The sequence below is a fragment of the Ipomoea triloba genome, chromosome 11 (genome assembly GCF_003576645.1).
Source record: "Ipomoea triloba cultivar NCNSP0323 chromosome 11, ASM357664v1".
Lineage (NCBI taxonomy): Eukaryota > Viridiplantae > Streptophyta > Magnoliopsida > Solanales > Convolvulaceae > Ipomoea > Ipomoea triloba.
This window is the reverse complement of record NC_044926.1, coordinates 23,657,278-23,677,099: the sequence shown is the minus strand read 5'-3', so window position 1 is coordinate 23,677,099 and position 19,822 is coordinate 23,657,278. Positions and strand designations below refer to the sequence as shown.

General features: G+C 36.9%; 1 protein-coding gene across 1 annotated transcript; it reads right to left on the bottom strand.

Annotated features, from left to right (window-relative positions):
- Positions 1 to 12,001: 12,001 nt before the first annotated feature.
- On the bottom strand, positions 12,002 to 19,121 carry LOC115996695 (histone deacetylase 6). The gene is made up of 6 exons (XM_031236052.1): positions 18,437 to 19,121; positions 16,519 to 16,959; positions 16,268 to 16,410; positions 15,043 to 15,133; positions 14,814 to 14,956; positions 12,002 to 12,414 (listed from the first exon to the last, which is right to left on the bottom strand). The coding sequence occupies exons 1-6, from the start codon at positions 18,986 to 18,988 to the stop codon at positions 12,366 to 12,368; spliced, it is 1,419 nt and encodes a 472-aa protein (XP_031091912.1). The 5' UTR covers positions 18,989 to 19,121; the 3' UTR covers positions 12,002 to 12,365.
- Positions 19,122 to 19,822: the final 701 nt, after the last annotated feature.

The following is a 19,822-nucleotide window of genomic DNA, read 5'->3' as shown; positions in this document are numbered from 1 at the left end:
ATATATATATATATATATATATATATATATATATATATATATATATATATATATATATATATTATTTATATTTATTTATTAATTATATATAACATATATTTATATTTAAGTAAAAAATCGTTCGTTTTTTCGGTTCGGTTCGGGTTTTTCGGTTCGGTTCGGTTTTTAACCGAACCATTCGGTTCTTGTAAAACATGAACCGATCGGTTTTTCGGTTCGGGTTACATTTAAACAAATTAATTAAAATATTTAATTATATAATTCTATTCATTTTCCTACCCATTTTCTGGAAAATGAGCCAAACACACCAACACAGTTTTCTGTTCTGCAGCCAAACACAAGAAAGAAAAATATTTTCTGGAAAATGACTCATTTTCCAGAAATCATTTTCCAGAAACCATTTTCCTGCTTTCCAAACACACCCTAAATATTTATATGCAACAACTATTCAAAATTTGCATTCTTTATATGCAACAACTCCAACAATATTTGAATTAATTTGTCAATAATAATAATAATAATAATCATAATAATAATAATAATAATAACTACAACAACAACAACAACAACAATAACAACAACAAGAACAACAACAACAACAACAACAACAACAATGGACATTTTGGACTTTATACTACTTATTCCCTCTCAATTTTCATGTATACCAAACATTGGAATTGAAATCCCTAGTAATTTTTTCCTACAAATCAAACACTGGAATTTAAACTCCACTTTATTTCCGAATTATTCTTTTCCCATTAAATTGCGATTCTTTTCCCACATAATTTCTTCCCTACAACCAAACGCCCCATTATATATATATATATATATACACACACATTAAACATATAATCTAAGTACATGATCAAAACTATAAGTAAGTTAAATAATAATTGCATCATAAAACAATTCAAATATAAAAGTAAAGACAAATCCACATATTTATACATATATAAATATATAACTATACATTTATATATATATTCTTATTGACATATTCATATATTTTTTGGCTATACATTTATATATGTATAAATATGTGGATTTGTCTTTGCTTTTATATTTGAATGGTTTTATGATGCAATTATTATTTAACTTACTTATTGTTATGATGATGTACTTAGATTATATGTTTGATATATATATATATATATATATATATATATATATATATATATATATATATATATATATATATATATATATACATACTAATAAGAGCCAAAGAGACAATGGGTAGAAAAAATTGACGGTCAAATTATAAAATCAAATGGATGGTTCAAATTGTTTAGATTTATATATTTCTTTTGAGATTTCGTAATTTATCATTGATTATATTATTATCTGTTAAATTTTTTGTTAAATATTCTCTTTTCCGTTAATATTCCGTTAACTTTTAACTTACCAATTAATTTCTATATGAAAGATCTTAGGTTCGAACCTCATCTCAATCAAAGTTAGACATATTGTTGAACATATACTACGAATATGTTAAGTATATTATTCAAAAATAAATACCACACTTTATTACTCTTATTAAATTAAATAAATTAATAGTTAGAACAAAAAAAATAATACATATGCATTTCTTTAATTTATGATTCGATGTCTACAATGCTTTTATTCAAAAAAAAATTCATTATAAAAAAAATTCATTAATTTATAAATAGTATTTATTTGTATTATAATTTTTAGACTAAGTATTTAGATTAGCATTTTTACAAAATTGCTAACATTTATTTTAGGAACAATTATAATCAATCTCTTATATATTATCTTGCATTCATAAACTTTGAATTACCGATTTAAATAAACAAATCCGACATTCAATTACATATGCATGAACATCTCCTATATAATATTGCATTGATATACTTTGGAATACTTATTTAAAAATAAACATTGGACATTATTTCATTCGTGCAATGCGCGTGAAAAACTAGTATATATATATAAGCGGAAACTGTGGTCATAAAGACCATATTCCTTGTCACCGCTGTGTTGATGTCGTCTCCCCCAAATCACCATTTTGGAAACTTCGCTTTACCCTTCCATATTAGATTCACGCACACCTCTGCTCCTTCATCTCGTACCCTCCCAGATCTGCACTAAACCTTTGATTTTAGCCTAACGCTTGATCTCCAACACCACCCAATAGAGTCAAACAACCAAACCAACAAACCCTTTGTTCCGATTGTAGATCTTAGTTCGGATATAGTTCCTGAAAAATCCTATTTTTGATTGTTTCTCCCAATCTAGCCTTAGCTTCTACTATTCGAACCACTACCTCTGATGTCTGATTATTACAACCATTGGAAGTAATCGTTACAATAAATAACAACGATTACAAAACAACAAAACCCTAACCAACGCAGCTTCGAATTTCTACTACATAAAACAAAAATACGAAATCAAAGAGAGGAAAAGTCGGCCAACGAACTGCAATAACGGAATCGATCGACTAAAGGTAAACCCTAACCTTACTATATATGATTTTTTCCTTTTCCAGCTTATTAATTTAGGAATTTTTGCTTTGGAAACAAAACTATTAATGTAATATATATATATATATATATATATATATATATATTGATCAAATGAGTCCATCTTCTTATATGAGTCTGTGTGGACAATTTTGGACCTTTTAATGGCTGAGGTCAATGGTGTATATTAAATGAATATTTTTAATTTTTATTCCCTTTTTTTTGATAGGTAATTGAGTGATGTTTATTTAATAGGGGTACTTTGGAGATTTGGGAAGTTATTGCATAGTTGATTTTAGGGTTTTTTTTACGTTTTTTTTTTTATTATTCCACCTGTAGGGTTTGGTTGCACATTCCATATTGCCTCGCGTACGCCTCCTTCATCTGACTGTGTGCAACCTTTCCCAAAGTCGTCATCGGCCGTAGCTGCTTCAGCCGTCGTCTTTCCAACCGTCCGCCGATGACGCTTCAGCCGTAGCTTCCTCTCGTCGTCCGCCGTTGCTGCTCCTCGGCGATGTTCGTGGCTGCTTCTTCCCCGAATTTCGACGCTACACAGATGTCTGAGTGTCTGACCACCATTCGTCCCAGACGCGTCGACGGAATGATCAAGACACCAGCATTGTTCGAGGTATTCTTTTAGTTTTTTTTTCCAGTATCGATACGGGTTTTTTTTTAGTTTCGTAATTTATTTGTGGAATTCAAGTGGGTGGGGGTTTGTGTTTGGTCTGGGTTTGTGAACTAATACGAAAATTTTTGTTGAGGGTTGTGTTAATTGAGGTCTGTGCACTGATATGTGAGGGTTTTGTCTTCAATGGTGGAAATAGCACGGCGGGGTAGGGTGGTTGTGCAATTTTTTATAGCATATAATAATTGAATTGGGTTTTTATACTGTTGTCCCAGATCCGCACTAAACCTTTAATTTTAGCCTAACGCTTGATCTCCAACACCACCTAGTAGAGTCAAACAACCAAACGAACAAACCCTTTGTTCCGATTATAGATCTGTAGTTCGGAGAGTTACGTTCCTGCCAAATCCGAGTTTTGATTGTTTCTCCCAATCTAGCCTTCTACTATTCAGACCACTACCTCTGATGTCCGATTATTACAACCATTGGAAGTAATCGTTACAATAAATAACAACGATTACAGAACAACAAAACCCTAACTTCGAATTTCCCCTACACAAAACACATGAAATCAAAGGGAGGAAAAGTCGGCCTACAAACTGCAATAACTGAATCTGTTGACTAAAGGTAAACCCTAACCTGACTATTTATGATTTTTTCATTTTCCAGCTTATTAATTTAGCAATTTTTTGCTTTGGAAACAAAACTATTAATAATGTAATATATATATATATATATATTTATTTATTTATTTATATTTATACACACACACTAGTGATCAAATGAGTCCATCTTCTCTTATGAGTCCGTGTGGACAATTTTGGACCTTTTAATTGCTGAGATCAATGGTGTATATTAAATGATTATTTTAAATTTCTTTCCTTTTTTTGACAGGTAATTGAGTGATGTTTATTTGATAGGGGTGTTTTGGAGATTTGGGAAGTTATTGCACAGCTTATTTTAGAGTTTTTTTTTTTTTTTACGTTTTTTTTTATTATTCCACCTGTAAGGTTTGGTTGCACATTCCAGATTGCCTCGCGTATGCCTCCTTTGTCTGTCTGTGCACAACCTTTCCCAAAGTCGTCGTCGACGGTAGCTGCTTCCGCCGTCGTCTTTCCAACCGTCCGTCGATGACGCTTCAGCCGTAGCTTCCTCTCGCCGTCCGCCGTTGCTGCTCCTCGGCGATGTTCGTGGCTGCTTCTTCCCCGAATTTCGACGCTGCACAGATGTCTGAGTGCCTGACCACCATTCGTCCCAGACGCGTCGACGGAATGATCACGACACCAGCGTGGTTCGAGGTATTCTTTTAGTTTTTTTTTTCCAGTATCGAAACGGGTTTTTTTTTTTAGTTTCGTAATTTATTTGTGGAACTCAAGTGGGTGGGGGTTTGTGTTTGGTTTGGGTTTGTGATCTAATATGGAAATTTTTGTTGAGGGTTGTGTTAATTGAGGTCTGTGCACTGATATTTGAGGGTTTTGTCCTCAATGGTGGGAATAGCACGGCGGGGTAGGGTGGCTGTGCAATTTTTTATAGCATATAATAATTGAATTGGGTTTTTATACTGTTGTCCCAGATCCGCACTAAACCTTTGATTTTAGCCTAACGCTTGATCTCCAACACCACCCAGTAGAGTCAAACAACCAAACCAACAAACCCTTTGTCCTGATTATAGATCTGTAGTTCGGATAGTTCTTGTCAAATCCGATTTTTGATTGTTTCTCCCAATCTAGCCATCTACTATTCGGACCACTACCTCTGATGTCTGATTATTACAACCATTGGAAGTAATCGTTACAATAAATAACAACGATTACAAAACAACAAAACCCTAACCAACGCAGCTTCGAATTTCTACTACATAAAACACAGATACGAAATCAAAGGGAGGAAAAGTCGGCCAACGAACTGCAATAACGGAATCGATCGACTAAAGGTAAACCCTAACCTGACTATTTATGATTTTTTCTTTTTCCAGCTTATTAATTTAGGAATTTTTTCTTTGAAAACAAAACTATTAATAATGTTATATATATATACACACGCGCACACACACACTTGTGATGTTGCAGATAGCATACATAAACTGCACATAAATTGCACAGCAATTGAGCAAAAGGTTGAAAATCACTAAGTAAGTAATAATTTCATATTATTTGAATAAAAAAAAATAAAAATAAAAACAGGTATGTTTCCACATACATTACCTTTTTCTTCAACCTGCAATTTCTTTTTTCCACAAATGATATTTGTACTCTTCAATTTTTTGCATTGTTGTTGATATATACTTGGAGGAAATTCTATTTGTATTCCACTGAATATTCAAGCCTTAAGGATCAAAATAGAGCAAGACATTACAAACACACATAAGACAACAAAACATCAATAGCCATTACAAAAACCACTATCTATTACTTCTCCATCTGATAGGATATCATAATGTTCAAACTCCCCACCCATTATGATCATAGGATATCATAATGTTCAAACTCCCCATTATGATCACTAACCTTTCTCTTGCAAGAATTCAGCTAAACTTTCAACATCAACAATGGAACCTGCGAACCTGTTGAGAATTATTATATTATGCCTTGAAAGATGAAATGGCTTCAATAGTGTAGCATAGAAAGATGAAATGGCATCAGTAGTATAGAAAGATGAAATGTCTTCAATAGTGTAGCATAGAAAGATGAAATGACATCAATAGTGTAGAGGTTTCCAACATGTATATATATGGCAGCATGCCATTGTAGAAAATGCAAGTAAGAAACACAGATTTTTCTGATTTTACATGGTATCAGAGCCTCTTTCCTAGGCTGTTTTTCTGGTTTTTCTTTTTCCAAATATTTTCCGGCAGTGGCGTAAAAACAGCGATTGTTTTCCGGTCATATCTTTCTCCTCCGATCTCCGATCAAGGTGTCGTTTTCTCCATTGGGTTCGTTTCGAGGAGACGTATCTAGCACTGTTTTTCCAGATCCTTCGCCGTCGCTGGTCAACGCCGGTCAACACTGGTCAACGATACTGTTCCGGTCAAAGGCACTGTTCCGGCAAAATATTCTGGTCAACGGTACTCTCTCACTCACCTGCTAATATTCCTTTTTGTCAACCATGTCTTCAACTGGTATTAAGGAAACTTCTGACAGTGTTGAGAATATTATTTCTAGCTCAGTGTTTGTGCCTAATTTATCTGGAAATCTAGTTATTACCTCTGAAAAGTTATGTGGGTCACAAAACTACCATTCGTGGTCCGATGCTGTTGAAATGTGGTTTATGGGCCAAGGTGTTAGTGACCATTTGGAAAAGGGGGAAGAAAAGGTTCCAGAAAATGAGAAGGCAATTTGGAAAAGAGTGGATGCCCAACTTTGTAGTCTCTTGTGGCAATCCCTTTCACCTGAGTTAATTCAACTGTTCAGAGATTTTAAATCATGTGTTGAGGTATGGAATCAAGCCAAGTCCTTATACACTAATGATGTTTCTCAATGTTACACAGTTGTTAATAATTTGGTTAACTTAAAGNGGATGGTATGAGTATGGAAGCCTTTCTTGGGAAAACTCAAAGTTTATTAACGGAGTTTAATAAGCTATTACCAACTGGAGGGACACCTGCGGAACAGATTGCCCAACGTGAAAATTTTTTTGTTGTTTTTGTTTTATCTAAATTAGGCCCTGAGTTTGAGAATACTCGAAACCAGATTCTTGGAGATAATGTTGTACCAGGGATCCAAGAATTGTTCAAACGCCTTCTTCAAGTGACTTCCTTTCCTGGTGACACTTCTGCACCCACCACAGACCAATCTGCTCTTGTGATCCAAGGAGGTCGAGGTAACCATTTGGGCAACCGAAATAAAGACCGTAGTGGGCAGAAAAACACTAGATATTGCGATTACTGCAATCGATCTGGACACACACGAGATCGATGCTGGAAGCTGCATGGGAGACCGGTGCTTGCCCCTACAAATGTGGCTGAGCTCAAACAGGATTCAGGTTCTAAAACTATCTCTCTTACAGAATATGAAGAGTTTGCCCGATTTAAAGCTAGTGCCCAAGCTGCTGTTGTCACTCCTGTAGCTCACACCAAAGAGACTCACACTGCCCTGGTTTCTCAATCTGGCTCTCTTGGATCATGGGTCCTTGATTCAGGTGCTTCTGAACATATCTGTGGTAATTCTTCTTTATTGACTCACTTCACAGATTCTAAGTCTCTTCCATCAATTGTATTTGGTAATGGATCCATATGTACTACTCATGGTGTTGGTAAAGCAAGGCCTCTTCCTAATTTACCTTTATCATCAGTTCTGTACATACCTACATGTCCTTTTAACTTGATTTCCATTCGTCAGTACATACCTACATGTCCTTTTAACTTGATTTCCATTCGTCAACTTACTCACTCATGTCCTTTTAACTTGATTTCCATTCGTCAACTTACTCACTCTTGTCCTTTTAACTTGATTTCCATTCGTCAACTTACTCACTCTCTGGATTGCAACTTGATTTCCATTCGTCAACTTACTCACTCTCTGGATTGCCTAGTTACTTCCATTCGTCAACTTACTCACTCTCTGGATTGCCTAGTTACTTTTTCTTCTGATTCTGTTATTATACAGGACCGTCGTTCGGGGAAGACGATTGGCTCGGGGTATGAATCAAAAGGACTATACCGCTTATCTACTCCTGCTTCCGCTGTCTGTAGTGCTACTATTTCTCCTTCCCTTACTCATTGTCGTCTAGGTCATCCAAGTTTGAAGAAACTGCAACAACTTGAACCAAATCTCTCAAAGTTGTCTTCACTAAAGTGTGAATCTTGTCAGTATGGAAAACATTCCAGAACCTCATTTCCTAAACGGGTCAATAAAGTATCTTCATCTCCTTTCTCTTTAGTTCACAGTGATATTTGGGGTCCTAGTCGTGTAGCATCTGTGTTAGGTTTTAGGTATTTTGTTACTTTTATTGATGACTTTTCTCGTTGTACTTGGGTTTTCCTAATGCAACGACGTTCTGAACTGTTTCGTACTTGGGTTTTCCTAATGCAACGACGTTCTGAACTGTTTCACATCTTTGTTTTCCTAATGCAACGACGTTCTGAACTGTTTCACATCTTTGAAAAGTTTCATAATGAAATTAAAAATCAGTTTGGAGTGTCTATTAAAATTCTTCGGAGTGATAATGCCAAGGAATATTTCAATACTCCTTTGACTACCCTTCTTGAATCGGAGGGTATTCTCCATGAGTCTTCTTGTCCGGACACCCCACAACAAAATGGTGTGTCTGAACGGAAGAATAGACATCTAGTGGAAACTGCTAGGACTATGCTTCTTCACTATAAGGTCCCTTCTTGTTTCTGGGGAGATGCTATCATTCATTCATGTTATCTTATTAACCGTATGCCATCATCTGTTTTACACGGCAAAATACCTTACAACCTACTGTTTCCTCAAGAGCCATTACACAAACTTCCACTTAAGGTTTTTGGTTGTACTTGTTTTGTTCATGATATTACTCCTGGTCGTGATAAGATCGCACCCAAGTCTTTGAAATGTATTTTTGTGGGGTACTCTAGGGTTCAAAAAGGTTTCAGATGTTATTGCCCTGACACACGGCGATTCTATGTATCACCAAATGTTACCTTCTTTGAAAACACTCCATTCTTTTCATCTGACTCTACAGGGGTTGTGGATCCTTTTCCTGATGTCCTACCAATTCCCTCGTTTGAAGGCGGGATAGAAATGCCACTACCTCCTAGTGTCCTACCTCCCAATCCATCACAAACCCACACTGTTTCTCCATTCCAGTTCACCTATCATCGTCGGTCAACATTGCCACCAACCACTACTGCTGCAAACATTGAACCTGCTGATTCATCTCATGAGTTGTCTCTTCCCTTGGATGCGGTTCCTGCTCCAGTTTCCAGTCCTCCCATTGCTAGTCGGGTAGCCGGTAGGTAACAGGTCTACTCGCAATCCCTATCCTATATATAATTTTGTCTCTTATCACCGTTTTTCCCCTGTTTATAATGCCTTCATCTCTAGTTTATCATCTGTTTCTGTTCCTAAATCGGTTAAAGAGGCTCTTTCTCATCCTGGTTGGCAACAAGCTATGGTAGATGAAATGGCTGCTTTACATTCCTCGGGAACTTGGGACTTGGTTCCATTACCTCCTGGCAAAACAGTTGTTGGTTGTCGATGGGTCTATAACGTCAAAGTTGGACCAGATGGACAGGTAGACAGACTCAAGGCTCGACTCGTAGCCAAGGGGTACACTCAAGTATTTGGCGTTGATTACACCGATACATTCTCACCTGTGGCCAAGATCTCTTCCATCAGGATCTTTCTCTCTATTGCTGCTATACATCATTGGCCTCTATACCAGTTAGACATCAAGAATGCATTCTTACATGGGGATCTCAAAGAGGAAGTGTATATGGAGCAACCTCCTGGATTTGTTGCTCAAGGGGGGGAGACTAACCTGGTTTGCAAACTAAAACGCTCTCTTTATGGATTGAAACAGTCTCCACGTGCCTGGTTTGGACCCTTTAGCACAGTTCTATAAGATTTTGGGTTAATTCGGAGCAAAGTGGATCATTCTGTGTTCTATCGGCATCAACAAGGTAAAAGTATTTATCTTGTTGTTTATGTTGATGATATTGTTATCACAGGAAATGATGCGGAAGGAATGGTCCAGTTAAAGCAACATCTTTTCAAACACTTTGAAACAAAAGATCTTGGAAAATTAAAATACTTCTTAGGAATAGAAGTTGCCCAGTCAAAGCAAGGGATTTGTATATCTCAACGAAAATATGCTTTAGACATATTAGAGGAAACAGGTATGCTTGATTGTAGACCAATTGATACTCCCATGGATCCTAATATTAAGCTTGTACCAGAACAAGGGAAACTCTTTTCAGATCCAGGAAGATATCGAAGGTTGGTTGGAAAACTGTTGTACTTAACAGTCACCCGTCCTGACATTTCTTTTGCAGTGAGTATTGTGAGTCAGTTTTTGGCCTCTCCATGTGACAGCCATTGGGATGCTGTCAAAAGGATTCTACGATACATCAAGAAGTCTCCCGGGACCGGAGTGTTATACAAGGATCATGGAAATACAGAGATTATTGGTTATACTGATGCAGATTGGGCTGGATGCCCTTGGGATAGAAAATCAACATCAGGATACTGTGTTTTTCTTGGAGGCAACCTAATATCTTGGAAAAGTAAGAAGCAAAATGTGGTGGCTCGATCTAGTGCAGAGGCAGAATATCGGTCAATAGCCTTGGGAACATGTGAACTAATCTGGTTAAAGCATCTCCTATCTGAATTAAAATTCTACATGAAAGGGCCGATTAAACTGATGTGTGACAATCAAGCAGCTTTGCATATTGCATCTAATCCTGTCTTTCATGAGAGAACAAAACACATTGAGATTGATTGTCATTTTGTTCGTGAAAAGATTGCATCCGGGGAAATTGTTACCTCATTTGTAGGTACAAATGATCAGTTGGCTGACATCTTCACCAAAGCTTTAAGAGGTCCTAGAGTTGAATATTTGTGTAACAAGCTTGGAGCTTTTGATATTCACGCTCCAGCTTAAGGGGGATGTTGAGAATTATTATATTATGCCTTGAAAGATGAAATGGCTTCAATAGTGTAGCATAGAAATATGAAATGGCATCAGTAGTATAGAAAGATGAAATGTCTTCAATAGTGTAGCATAGAAAGATGAAATGACATCAATAGTGTAGAGGTTTCCAACATGTATATATATGGCAGCATGCCATTGTAGAAAATGCAAGTAAGAAACACAGATTTTTCTGATTTTACAGAACCAATACTCACCTAGCTGCTTAGTGCAATGAAAAATTAAGTCAACATAGATACAAAAAATTATAATTCAAACTGTTAAGTTTATTTTCTTGCTTTTAAATCAGGGTTGTTTGTTAATTTTGGTAGACTTCAGAGTATCTAAAACTTATTCTGGTATACATATTGAATGGCTGCAGAAACTGGATTGGTTAGCATAGAATAAAATAAGAAAAGGAAGTCAACAACAGTACTGCAGAATCCATAGAGATTAAACCTAGACTGAATTAGTACCTGTTTTTTTAAATAGATATCTTGAATAGAAGTAACCAACACATCATTAGGATGAAGATTAGTAGTTAGCAGCAGACAACCTAGATCCATAATCAATACACCGTAACGGTGTAGACTACTGTTATAGCTAATAAAAGAGAACAGAAATAAAATGGTTTAGATGATAAACAGACAAATAAATGAATTACAACAGCAGAATAGGGTAACAGACCTATTTTTGAGATCACGAAACTCTTTGCAAGAGTGATTGAAGAACAATTGTGTAGCATCAAATAAACTGCAAATGCGGACTTCACCATCTGTCAAAAAATTTAAACAACAGGTTAGACAAACTTAGAAAAACTTTTTTTTAGTACAATTTGAAGTTTTGAACAAACATAAAGTAATTGCGAACACAACGCAATCTTATAGCTTTGGTGGTCTGCTGAGGATGAAACTGCACAGCCACAATAAATTGGCCAGACATGCTGAATACAGAAGGATGGCAACATACCCACACCGTGCAGAGATGAGCACCCAACCTAAGGCAATTAGAGTACTAATATATATATATATATATATATATATATATATAGAGAGAGAGAGAGAGAGAGATTTGTTTACCCCTCTAACCAGCCAAGAAATCATTAGCAAACCGAAGAAATAATAGTAATCAGAGATTGCAAAAACAAATCAAGCCAAATCAATAGATCCCTAGTTGCTGCAGCTTTGGAACAAATCACTGATCAGAAGTCTGCCAATACCCCATAAGGCCACAAGTCATCTTCACCACACCATTTAGATATTATCATCTTTCAACATAAAAATGAAGTCTAGAGAACAGAACACATTATGCTTATAACTGACAACTATGGCCAATTTACTCCAAAGGTGCATGAGAAAAATGTTTACATTACAGTGATCATATCTCACATAAAGCATTGCAAGAAACATGTTCAAATTAAACTAGATCTCTAAGTCGTAGTCACCACACAGTTTCCTTGCCTTGGTTCTAACATCTTCCTATTCACTATCTATAGTTTCTTGAACTTCTAGGATAAGCACCGATCGAAGAAATTGATTGTGAGCTGGGAAGGGTTTTCAGCCAACACAAATTACAAATTGTCAGCTTGCGCTACTTGGAAAGAAACTTTGCCAGGGGAAGGTTTTCTTAATGGACGGAGCACTGCACTAGTTATCTGCATCGATCATATCATCGTCCATTCCATCAAAGTATTCCCTGCATTACACAAAATCACAGCATTTCAGTTTTTTAACTAGTGCTAGACAGTTTAGCTGGTAGGACAATGTGCATTATGGAAACGGCGTCCGAACACCAAACTCTATTGGAGTTTAGAAAATGAGATAAGTGGATGAGTAATAATAATAATAAATCACATTGCAAACCCAAAAAAGAAAAAACACTCGGCAGAGTTGGGCGCCAAGTTGGCCGACTCAGGTGCCTAGTCAGCCAACTAATGCCCGCCTAAGGGTAAAATCACCTTGGCCTACGGGTGCCTAGCGCCAAGGCCAATTTTTACAACACTCTGACTAACAGCTTAACTATTACAAAATCCTTCCTATAGGGCCAAGCCGAGCTTTAGAAAATTAGGCGAAAATCTAAAGCCTAGGCCTGGACCTGAGCCTGTATGTAGGCTTTTTGTTAGGCTCAAGCCCTGTTTAACGTTTAGGACATTAAAAAGGCTTCAAAGTAAGTCTTACTTTGAGCCTATTTAAAGCATACATGTTAAGATTTTTTTAGGGATAATGGTCAAATAGACCCTCCAACTATATAACAAAATGCAATTAGACCCTTGAACTGAAAAAAACCTCCAATTAAACCCTTAAACTTGTTAAAACAATGCAATTACAAATTTTACCTATAATAGACATGCCATGTAGGATGCCACGTAACGTAATTAATATTTTTAAACTTATTTTAAACAATAATATAATTATACCAAAAAATAGAAACAAGCCAACAGCAGCTTATTTAAAAGAATAAAATAATTATACTAAAAAAAATAGAAACAAGCCAGCAGCAACGCCATGGCAGCCAAGATGCCATGGTTGACAGAGAAGCTTCTCCGTTCATTTCAGACGGAGAAACCGACTTATTTCTCCGTTAACTCCGTTCAGTTCGGACCGATCGAAGAAAATTGAACAATCTACCTTTTAGTGTTTTATTATGAGAAAATGAGAAAGCGAGTAACCAATGCTGTAGAATGTGTTAAGCGCTAGTCGGGAGAGAGTAATAATAATAATAAAACACATTGCAAACCCCCCCCCCCCCCCAAAAAAAAAAAAAAAACACTCGGCAGAGTTGGGCGCCAAGTTGGCCGACTCGGGCCTAGGCCACCTAGTCAGCCAACTAATGCACGCCAAAGGGTAAAATCCCGTTGGCCTAGAGGTGCCTGGCGCCTAATAGGCGCCTAGGGGTGCCTAGCGCCTAATACGCCTGGTTCTGTTACGAAAATCTAAAGCCTAGGCCTAGACTAAGCCTGTATGTAGATTTTTTGTTGGGCTCAAGCCTGAGCCTACAATTGGTCTGGCTTGGCTTGAAACCTTTTAAAAAGGTTGTTTTGTTTGATGTTTAGGCCATTAAAAAGGCTTCAAAGTAAGTCCTACTTTGAGCCTATTTAAAGCCTAAATGTTAAGATTTTTTAAAAAACTTTAATAAATATATCTAAATAATTTAAGAAATATACCTTATACATAATTATATAAGTATATCACAACAATAAAACATAATAGCATTAAAATATAAAATAAAATAAAACACGTCACGACTTCAGCATTCTCGTTAACTTGTTTAGAAATAAATTCAATTGTATTATTATTTGTTATCCTACATAATATCATAAATAATAAACATCAACTCACATAATTAAGTTGCGATATTGCATTAAATATTATGACAGTAAGAATAGTTAATAAAAAAAATTAAATAATAAGAATACTTACAGAAGGATTAGCAGCAATGTTTATAGTTTAATCATAATTTAGAATGAGATTTTAGAGGTAGAGGGTTAAAATTAAGGTAATTATAGTTATATTATAAATATAAAAATATATATTAGATATAAAATAGAATATATATATATGCCAAGCCTGCCTGGTTTTTATAGGCCTGGCATGTTTAGTTTAATAGGCTTTTGAAATTGGCTCAAGCCTAGCCTTTTTACTAAACGAGCTAGGCCTAACTACTTTAATTAAGCCCAGACAAAGGGGCCTAGCCTATTACCACCCTTACCGGCGGCTTCCCATATCACAACCTAAACCTCATATAAGCATTAATTTGCATCAAAGGCATAGCATTTTCTGTTCCAAATAAAAAACAATTTTTGCTTCCATGGAGGTTACAAGTACCAGATGACAAACTTTTTTCAATCACACATAGAATACCAATTAACATTTTCTCCCACCCTTACCGGCGCCTTCCCATATCACAACCTAAACCTCATAGAAGCATTTATTTGCATCAAAGACATAGTATTTTCTGTTTTCCAAATAATAAAAAAAAAAAAAAAACAACAATTTTTTGCTTCCATGGAGGTGTACAAGTACCAGATGACAAACTTTTTTCAATCACACATCGAATACCAATAACATTTTCAAACTCTAGGCCGTAGGCCATACCTCATGTTAGAGTTCTTCTTGGGCGTCATATTAGCATCAGAACTTCTGCGTAGACGAGGCTTTTCATCTTCCTCACCATCGGAAAAATATTCATCGCCATTCCAAATCCGGGGGTTACGTCTCTGATCCATATCTTCCTCTCTCTGTATGAAGAAGTCCTTTAGCAAGATCACATAACTGACTGGCAAATATATACATAAAGAAAGAAGAGTTCTATCCAGCTACAAACCTCTTCCGGAACTTCAATAGTGGAAGGAGTCATCTGGAATGGAACACTAGGTGCATGTGGCAATTCAGAAAGTTGTTCGAGCAGCATATTCCTGCAGCCAAAATACTCGTTATTTAGAAATGAACTTGACACTGGCGAAAAATAAAGTCTTTGGATACAGCACTATTTGAGTGGTTTTCTGTTCATGGATGTTAAAATAACCTCACAAAGAAAAATCATACCCAACAGTTTCAGACTACATAAGAGGGATCATCAAACCAAAGTAACTTCCTGCAATATCCATATTATTTAATACAAATTCCATTTTGTGATGATCCAGATACTTGGAACACCATAGAAGGGTGGGAAATCCATTTAAACAATCTAACTTAACCATTCACAAGTCATCAAGTCATCACTACAAGACAAATACACAATATAAACCAGAACAGAAAAATTGACTGTTCTTTTTTCTTTCCCTGAAAAACAAGGGAACAGTAAATTAGACAAACCAGTTACTATTAACATGATCATTAGAATAGTAGAATTTGTCCAGTATGCTCAAACCAACATCAGCATAAATCCTATATCATGTCATTGGAATACCCTCCATCCATCCTTAATTAACTTGTGCAGTTAACACATTAAGGAACTTATTTGTATTTTTCAATTAAGTTGTGCCAAATACCAGAGAGAAAAGGGGTGGGTGGTGGGGGGGGGGTTTGGATGCTTTCAAAGCTGTTTAAGAGGCAAAAAGCATCCTTTTGAGAGGCTCAGCTAGGCCAAACAAGCACATAATAGGAAGAACTAGAGAGAAGTACAGATTTAGGGCAAAGAGCAGCACTAAACAAATAATAGGAAGAACTAGATAGAGGGAATCAGTGATATTTTATCTCATCCATCACTTAGTGACTCCCTTACTCTCTAAACCAGAGCCACCATCTAAGAAAATAAGATAAAGAGAAGCCGGGGGTAACCCTAGCAAAAATAGCTAAGGATACAAACTTGTAACCACAAGGTCACGAGTTCGAATCCCAACCCTATTGGTTTGAGCTGGTCAACTATGGGCAACCTAGGCTGGTTTACCTCCTTGTGGTCCTTTTCCGGCTAGGGTCACAAGGCGGTGTTTACACAGTACACACCCTCGGGTAGTGGCTGCGGGTTTCCCTCATCACCCCAAAAAGATAAAGAGAAGCCTGATGCATATGTAACCAAAATATGAGAAGGCTGGTGAATGAATAGAAACCTGATCTTCTCCAAATCCCGTGGTGAGTTCTGATTCTCCATGGGATGTGGTTCAACATGAAGTGTATAATCAGGACCAAAATATTCATAGTACTCGTTATAAGGCAATTTATTATCAGGTTCAACCCCCACTGCTACTGCTGTCTGCAACATAGAAAGAGGTCAACCTTAGAGCAAATAACTGTACAGTATTAGACCAATACATACAAAGAGAGATCGCAAAAAAACACACAAAGGTGGGAAAGGCAAAACCTCATAGCACCAGCACCGGGCAACATTTCGAATTGTATACCCTCCACCACCCAACACCATTAAAGGAACATTAAAAGATCTGAGAAAATGGAGACAATCAGCATGGCCTTTGACGGACAAGTTGAAGCACCCCAACCTGTCTCCAGCCAAAGAATCTGCTCCACACTGAAGAACAACAGCATCTGGTTGATAAACCTCCATGACTTTTTGGATGATTGGACGGAATAAACTACGAAAACTTTCATCATCCATTCCATCATTCAGTGGGACATTGAGGGCATAGTATTTCCCCAAACCTACACCAATGTCTTTGATGTGGCCGGTACCAGGAAAGAAGTCCCCAAATTTATGGAAAGACGCAGTCATTACCCTGTCGGTGGTGAAAAATGCCTCCTCAACGCCATCCCCATGATGAATATCAATATCCACATATAGCACACGCTGCGCAGTAGCATTACACACATCAGAGGCAAAATTGTTCATGATAAGCTAAAAGCTCACACAGAAAGAAAGCAATCAAGAATGCATATATATGCAGTTACATGAGTATGAAACTATGAGCATGTATTTTATGTGTCAATATAAAATCCAATGAAGGGTAGTGTGTGGGACTCAAATATATAACTATGTAAGACCTTTTGAATATTGAATCATATATTCTACCTCAACTAAAAACTCAAGGGGGGAAAAAGAGAAGAAAACAAATGCCTTGGCCCTTGGGTTGTTAAGCACCCATGATTGAGACAGTTTTAAAGGTCATACTCAGATAACAGTGCTGCTGCCTGCTAACCACAACTTTCTTCATGACAACAAGAAAAAGTAATCATCATCTAGAATTTTTCTTCTAAATGTTTTTCTGAATGGTGGGTGGAGAAAAGCACAAACAGATGTTAGTACCTTCCTACTCTCAACATTGTGATAGAACCTCAAACAGAGTTTATATTAAGCTAACTACTAATTATATATATATATATATATCAATATACGCATACCAAACTAATCTAATCCTTTGACATCTATCATTGCTGGTGATTGGAGCAATCCTTGTGAAAATTCAATGTACCATAATATCTGCACAATTTTTCCTCTAGAAATGGCAAGTGCAGATGACATAGTTCAGTGTATTATACCTTAATCTTATTCTAATAATGTTATCTGCTTAAAGATACTTCAATTCTATGTAAATGATGCATCAATGATTTAATGAAGTTCCCACAGGGTGAGCCTACAATGAACCTCCATAAAAAGAATTGACAAGTCTTGGCAGTAAATCTTTCACCACTACAAACAGAATAAGTTGGGCCAAACACTAACAAGACAAGGTTTTTAAAGCCAAATGAGGGGTATAAAAGATCTTTTCCAAAAAAGCTTCACAATTGAAGCTTTTTAGAAAAGTCTGTTTACCTAGGCCCCCAGGCCAAACAAGCACTCACTCTTGTTGTACAAATGCTATAACTTAAAGATATTTAACTGCAGTGGAATTGATGCCGTACTGGCTTAATATATCCCACTAGGGGTGATTGGTGGCAACCCTCATTAAAAGAAGCTCCTAAAGATTTCAATAGAATCAACAAAAGAAATAAACTAGGTTCAGATTAAGGCAAATTTTTGACTTGTTAAAACTTAAAACCCCCATTTATAGTTATTAACCTCTTTCATAAATACAGCCAAAGTGCATATATAAACTCTTCATGCCAAATGCAAATTCCCTGTAACTATGATAACCAAAATGTAGAGCCAAAATTCAAACTCATTCAAAATCCCCAGTTTATTTCCAGACCAATGGAAGCATTAACCGTCAAAATAGAACTAAACTCCCCAAGTGAACACCAAAATTTAAACTAACAGAAGATAAGAACTGCAAAATTCAGTTGATGAATATATGCTACGATTAAGCGAAAAACAGGAAACAACATACCCTGTGGTACTTCAGAAGTTCGAGAATGCCCAAAACGATGTCGTTAACATAGCAGAAGCCCGAAGCCTCGCTCTTCTTCGCATGATGCAAACCCCCCGCCCAATTGATAGCTATGTCAGCGTCCTGGCGGTTAAGCTTCACGGCGGCGCCGATGGATCCGCCGGCCGAAGCTTGGCAGAACTTAAAAAGCCCGTCGAAGACGGGGCAATCCTCGCCGACGTTGAAGCGCTTGAGATGGCGAGAGTGAGTGTGGTCGTGGAGCGTCTCGGGACTGACAGAAGCCAGAAAGTCCACATAGTCCGGCGAGTGAAAGCGGCGGATGTCGACCGCATCGGCCGGAAACGGCCGACTGATTTCCATGCGGCGGTGGAGCGAATAATGGACGACTAGGTTGTGGGCCATACGGATACGGTGGGGCTTCATCGGGTGCCCCTGTCCGTAGTAGTAGTCTCCGATTGTCGGCTCATAGAAATACGACACGCGCCGCTTCTTCGCATCGGTTCCAGTGGAGGGGAGCGACGCGCCGCCGCTCTCTGCCGTTGAAGAGTACATCGTACGCTACTGGGACAGGAAACTTTGACTTAGGGCGAAACTGTAAATAACCAAAAGACGAAGGAGCAATATTGGTTCTACTCTCAAGGGTTATGTCGTTTCTTCATGTCTCTTCACCCTTCAAAAATGCAATATTGAGACTTTGATATTTATTGGGAAAACAAATGATATATTTGGTTCTTGAGTTACACTTTATAGGAAAAAATGTAATTTTAGGTTTTTAAATATACTTTTTATCGTTTAGTCTCCTAAACTTTTACGGTTGCAATAAATTCTTTAAACTTTTCAAAAAGTATTGTAATTTTACTAATTTAAACAATAAAACTATTAAATCCCGTTGGGGTTCTTTTTATTTAATATCAGTATTACAAAAATCTCGGATAGGCACCGATTAATCGGCGCCTAAGCGTTAGGTGCTAGCCGGCCGCCTAGCGTATCACCATATCAGTGGTCTAAGCAGCTGGTAGGCTAAGCACCGTCTGGGTACTGACCGCCTAGGCACCGATTAGGTTGCCTAGTCGGCCGATTAACTATTGTTCTGTTCTTTTTTAAATGGGTTATTTTACTCAAAAAAACGTCATTTTGAGCGAAATAACCCTAAATTACTCAAACTCTAGGGGCTCGTTTGGTTCGGAAAAATATTTTAGGGGAAGTGGAATTGAAATTCCATGGAAAAGTAATTACTAGGAAGATGAATTTTGTTGTTTGGTTGGTGGAAAAAAATTACTAGAAATACTAATTTTGTTGTTTCGTTGAATTTAGAATAGTAAGAAATAGCGAGTATAAAGACCTATATGTCCCTACAAATTAAAAAAGTAATAATAATTAGGAAAA

What these genes read in the sequence shown, in the direction of transcription:
- LOC115996695 (XM_031236052.1), bottom strand. Translation starts at nt 18,988, where the DNA reads ATGTACTCTTCAACGGCAGAGAGCGGCGGCGCGTCGCTCCCCTCCACT. An exon ending in AACTTCTGAAGTACCACAGG is followed by an intron (nt 16,960 to 18,436) that starts GTATGTTGTTTC and finishes GCTACTGCGCAG; the next exon opens with CGTGTGCTATATGTGGATAT. An exon ending in CTATTGAAGTTCCGGAAGAG is followed by an intron (nt 14,957 to 15,042) that starts GTTTGTAGCTGG and finishes TTCTTCATACAG; the next exon opens with AGAGAGGAAGATATGGATCA.